The following is a 6104-nucleotide window of genomic DNA, read 5'->3' on the forward strand; positions in this document are numbered from 1 at the left end:
TCGCGTCGCACAACCATGGAGGGAGTCGGCGCTGCGGAGGGAGTGGGACGCGGCTGAGGGAGCCGGCGCTGCGGAGAGAGTGAGGCAGAACAAGAAAATGTGGACGCCTACACTACTCGCTTAAGTAGTAGTAGATATATATATATATAGGCATGCAGTAAGACGTGCACAACTTTAAAAATACGAAATTTTCGACGGTCAAAGTCGTCGGACATAAACTCTAAACCGTCGAAAATAGCTTATTTCTAACGGCCAAAGGATTATATCCGACGGCGCCTATCTCTCGGTCGTAACGGGTCGGAAATAAGGTTGTTTTCGACGGTTGTGCGTCCACACCTCATATCCAGGCATATAACTGTTTTTACAAAGATCTATTGACATATTCCTTCTATCAAAGAAATAAATGTTCCGATACTTGCTACAAGGGCACCTAACATCGGTTCAAGTCTCTGACCGAGCAAAAGCATGGTCGAGAAACGCGTCAGTCTTGGCAACCCACTCACTTGATAGAGCACCTATTTTCTTCCAACATTCATACATCCATCGACGATCCTCCTCCATACTAGATACGAGACGTTAACTTGATTAGTTAAGTAAATCATGCCCCTACAACTATGGTAAAGGATAGGTCCTAAATACACCCAGGAGTGACCGACGAGCCCGTGTTTATGACAAGGCATGTGCTCATACGAAATTTCAGCAGCATAACCCCCTTGTTCTCTACTCGCACGCCTGAAAATGGTGCGATTGGAGAACAAAGGGGTTATGCTGCCAAAACTACGCAAGAGCACATGTCTTTGTCATAAACATGGGATATGTCGGTCACCCTGAGAGTGTCCAATAAAGGGATAATTCCAGCTCAACACACCTCACATGTGTCACATGCGAGATGTGTTGGACCGAAACGGGTGTTTCATTTGTTGACACTACGATGCACTATAAATAACTAGAACCATCGTACATTATTACGTAGTTCAACTAATAAACCACCAATACAATATTATATACGAAATAACATTGTCACGGGTGACAAACCATATAAAATGATCTTATTTCCGAGGACATAATAATTATCCTCGGAAATTAAAAGTTTAAATTATCTAAGCACCACTAAATAAACTAAAACAAGCTAAATTAATTACATAATCAAATTCCGGTCGTCGGACATACCAAGCTAAACAATATTTAAAATACAAATCATTTAATACTAAAAAAATGACAACTAGAAAACAATCTATGCATTTACAAAATTATACTACAAATTAAAAATACTCACTTAGCCAAGGCGGTGGGGGCAGGGCGGGGCGGACGCCGGCGGGGGCGGGTCGGGGCCGGCATGGGCGGGGAGGGCACCGGCGGCGGCGGGGCGTGCTCCGGCTCTGCTTCACGACGGTGCTCGTGCGAAATTAAACGTCGCGTTCGAGCATCGTAGGCTTAAAATCCCTTATGTCCGGCTGTTTCGTTAGAAATCGTCGAAGATAAGGTTATTTGTGACGGCTTACAGCCGTCGAATATAAGGTTATGTCTGATAGGTTAACTGAGAGCCATCGGCCCTATTCACTTATGTCTGACGGCTGTAAAAAGCTGTCGGAGATAAGGTTATATTCGACGGCTCCCAACGAAGTCGTCGGAGATTTAACCATCGGAGGTTTTCTATTTTTGTGTTGTGGTGCTCTCTTTGCAAGCTTGGATGTGGATGCATGTGGGGTAGTTCAACATGTGCATGGCAGGAAAGGCTATACACGAAGACACGCTAGCAGATATATATGCGTGTAACACTTCGATCCATGCATGTATTGCATGCCCGTGATATATAGTCGACGTCCGTATATGAATAATATGTGCGCACAGCCACACAATTATTCATATACACACAGATGCAGTGTCTTACCAAAAGGTTATCGGAAATACTAAACAAGGACAAGTCCTGATATCATTACATTAAAATATAATTATGGAATATTCTGCAATTATATATATGTATGATGAAATGAGCTACTAGCTCCCACATCCGAAACGACCCCCACGGCCCCACCACTAGGAATTGCTAATCTTTCGCAAAACCATTTCCTAACTCCCCCACTTCCCCAGGCCGTATATTCTCCTCTTTATAATCCTCCCACTATCACCACCACCACCCCCCTCTTTCTCGCTAGACCTCAACGATACCACCACCGCTAGCGCTAGTGCTCTACTGCTCTGCTCTTTAGGGAGAGAGAGACGGGAGTGAGAGAGCAGAGATGGCAGCTGAGAGCTAGACTGAGCACGCACGTAACGTAACAAGCTCTTCTCCCATCTCCGTCTCTGGCAAGAGAGAGAGAGAGCGCAGAAGATGATGTGGTCGCACGAGCCGGCAGCGGAGCAGAAGGCGGCGGCCTCGGCGCCGCCTACCCGGCAGCGGAGCTCCGTGGCCAAGCTGACGACGGCCTCCTCGTCCTTGGCCAACCTCCTCTCCGCCTTCGTCAACACGAACAACTCCCCAGACCCGAGGCCACCGCCGCCGAGGCGGAGCTTCGACGAGCGCGGCGCCGTCGGGCTCGGCATCGTCGCGGCCATGGGCCACGGGGCCGAGCCGATCGCCATCGGCGCCGCGGCCAGGCGGCGCGCGCGCGAGGACGACGAGAGCTACACGTGCGTCATCAAGCACGTGGCCGGCGCCGGCGGCGCCAGCGTCCGCAAGCGGGTGTACTTTGGGTTCGGCGACGGCGGCGGTGGATGGCTCGTGGAGGCCGACGACGCGGCGCCGGCGCCGGCGCCCGACTTCCTCAGCCGGTGCTGCCTCTGCGACAAGAGGCTTGATGGGCTCGATATCTACATGTACAGGTTCGCGCCGTGGCCGTTTTGCTTGATCACGTAGGCAGCAGTTATCTGCTAATAACTCTCTCTTTTAGATCTAAATATGTATGGTATAGATAATAATTATTTTGTTTTTTTTATCATTTTTATTATACATCTAAATAGAATGTTATATAAGCCTGCCGGCGACATTTATAGACCTTATTTCTGACGGTTGAAAATTTTTCTATTTCCAATTGCGATCAACACACATAGCAAAAATCATATACTAAAAAAGCTAAAATTATTTTGCTTCTAGTGTCAAATAGCTTAGAACGAGACATGGCCGGGTGCAGCGGTGGGATGGATAGGGCTCGACCGCTCAAGCTCCCCCATCGCTCCCCGCGATGCCATGAAACCCCGTTTCTCCTAAAATTAAATCATATACTTCTCATTATGTATTTTATGGTTTTTATTGTTTATTAATGTTTTAATATAATATGCCTTTAAACTATTGTATTTGTATATTATGAGTGGTTTAGTGACATTGTGTCGTCCCTCTTAAATGTTTCTAGCTATATCCCTAGCTAGGACGAGGAGCCGTATTCATTCAAGTTTTAACCCCAATGAACAAAGAATATACTTAGCTCGTATGCATTTAGTGCCACGAAACTTTGGTCATTCTACTTTTGACTTTATCATAGCAACTGAAAATAAAGACCAAATCCTTAATAAATACTGATCAATATACCTGTTCATTACTTGTTGGCCTCAAATTGCAGAGGGGAGAAAGCCTTCTGCAGCTCAGAGTGCCGATGCCAGCAGATGCTACTGGACGACCGTGCTGCCAAATGTGGATCATCCGAAGCCCTCATCAGGTCCGGCGACTACTCCGTGTCGCCGCACTCCGCCCCGATGGCCTTCTCCCCGAGCGTCGCAGCAGCCTAGTAGTCTACTCGCCCTCGATCGAGCTGCTCCGATCCGCTATGACTCTGTGAGCAATAATGCAAAGGAGTCTAGCTAGAAGAGGCTATAATATAAACGGGTCTCGTTTAATAAACAAACGGATCATATATATGTATACCGAGTAACGTATAAGATGCTTCTTAATTTTAACTATGACATGAATAAGAGCGAGGAAGACAGTTTTGTGTGACTATGCAGTAACAGCAAGATGTTAAACACTTTAATCGTGCTTGAATTTTATTTATTTTTATTCTTGTTGCAAGAGTGACTAGAAGACTTGTGATCACGCACGTACAAATTGGCTAGATCGCCCGAAGCCGTATGGTGAGGCCGACCAGCAAGTCGGAATTTGGTACTCTAGGTAACAGACGGTTCAACATGTTAGTCCCCGTTATGGCTAGTTTAGAAACTTAAATCCCTTCGGGATTGAAAGGGAATGGAAGGGATATTAGATCATTTCCACCTTAGGCCTTGTTCGTTTCCGCCGGATTGGTGAGTCGGAACGATTCCTGACCGGATTGCTTCTCTAATTTATATAAATTTTGATTAGCTGGAACGATTCCGGGTGCAATCCGACGGAAACGAACAAGGCCTTAATCCCTTTCAATCCCGAAGAGGATTTGATGTTCCCAAAGTAACCCTTAGAGTTAGAGTCGAGATTAGGGTCTAAATTTCTTTAATATAGGTTTACATTAGTCCCGGTTGGTGTTACCGGCCGAAACTATATAGCCTTTTCTTTAGTCTCAGGTGGTAACACCAATCTAAACTAATGAGTGTACATTAGTTTCAGTTGGTGTACCAACTGAAACTAATGTAAACTTTTAGCCCTAATTGGTAACACCAACTATGATTAAATTAAAGCACTACCAATTGGGACAAAATATCTTTCAATGGGTTAGTTTAAAAGAGAAGTATCTCATACAAAGACACATATTGTCGGCGTTCCGGACCCGGGGTCCCTCAACCGAGCCGACCAGTGAATTTATCGCTGCGTGCCCCTGCCCAGATGGGTTGGCGCAAGATGGAACACAAGGGGGAATGCGGCTTGTATTATCTCGCACCGGGGGTGCTCGTAGTAGGGGTTACAAGCGTCGCGAGAGAGAGAGAGTCTCACGACAGTCGTCTTCTCCCCCCCTCGCTCCCCCCGCGGAAGGCCCTGGACCTCCCCTTTTATAGATGTAAGGAGAGTGTCCAAATGTACAATGGGGGTGTAGCTATGTGCTACGTGGCTAGCGGAGAGGTGCCTGAGCCTTGTGTACATGGTAGCGTGGCCGTCGGAGAGGCGCTTGAGCCTTGTAGAAGCACAGCTGTCGGCGTGGCACGGATCCTGCTGACGTTTCCTTGCTTCCGTAGGGGGCTGAGAACCACTGACGTCATGGACGCACGCGGGGAACCATCATTACCTATTACCGGGGTAAGCTAGATAGGACGTCGGTCTTGTTCCTTCCTAGCCTGAGCTAGCTAGGAGTAGGGTAATGATGTATCCCCTGCGGCACGGTCGGTCTGAGCCCAAGGTCGGGCAAGGCGGAGACTCTTCCCGAGGCCGAGGCCGGGGTCGGGCGAGGATGTGACTCCTCCCGAGGCCGAGGCTGAGACCGAGGTCGGGGGTCGGGCGAGGCAGAGCTCCCTGTCGCGCCCGAGGCTGAACTTCTGAAAGGGAATTAGGCTTACACCTAGTTCCTAAATAATTTTGGTGGTTGAATTGCCCAACACAAATAATTGGACTAACTAGTTTGCTCTAGTGTACAAGTTATACAGGTGCCAAAGGTTCACACTTAGCCAATAAAAAGACCAAGTATTGGGTTCAACAAAAGAGCAAAAGGGCAACCGAAGGCACCTCTGGTCTGGCGCACCGGACTGTCCGGTGTGCCACCGGACAGTGTCCGGTGCACCAGAGGACTCCAACTCAAACTCGTCACCTTCGGGAAATTCCAGAGGCAACTCCGCTATAATTCACCGGACTGTCCGGTGTATACCGGACAGTGTCCGGTGCTCCAAGGAAGAGCGGCCTCAGGAACTCGCCAGCTTCGAGAAACTGCATACACCTGCTCCGCTATAATTCACCGGACATGTCCGGTGTACACCGGACTGTCCGGTGTATCTGCGGGGCAACGACTATTTCGGCGTCAACGGCTACCTGCAACGCATTTATTGCACGCCAGCGCGCGCAGAAGTCAGGCACGCCCATGCTGGCGCACCGGACACTCTACCGTACATGTCCGGTGTGCCACCGGACATCCAGGCGGGCCCAGAAGTCAGAGCTCCAACGGTCAGATCCCAACGGCTTTGGTGACGTGGCTGGCGCACCGGACATGTCCGGTGTGCACCGGACTGTCCGGTGCACCATTCGACAGACAGCCCCA

The 6104-nt window shown here is 48.7% G+C and overlaps 1 protein-coding gene across 1 annotated transcript; it reads left to right on the forward strand.

Moving 5' to 3' along the window:
• The first annotated feature begins 2126 nt into the window (after positions 1 to 2126).
• On the forward strand, positions 2127 to 3991 carry LOC103626680 (DUF581 domain containing protein expressed). The gene is made up of 2 exons (XM_008647074.4): positions 2127 to 2823; positions 3558 to 3991. Exons 1-2 carry the CDS (start codon positions 2333 to 2335, stop codon positions 3721 to 3723), a joined length of 657 nt encoding a protein of 218 aa, XP_008645296.1. The 5' UTR covers positions 2127 to 2332; the 3' UTR covers positions 3724 to 3991.
• The last annotated feature ends 2113 nt before the right edge of the window (positions 3992 to 6104 follow it).

This window comes from Zea mays, chromosome 5 (genome assembly GCF_902167145.1).
Source record: "Zea mays cultivar B73 chromosome 5, Zm-B73-REFERENCE-NAM-5.0, whole genome shotgun sequence".
Classification (NCBI taxonomy): domain Eukaryota; kingdom Viridiplantae; phylum Streptophyta; class Magnoliopsida; order Poales; family Poaceae; genus Zea; species Zea mays.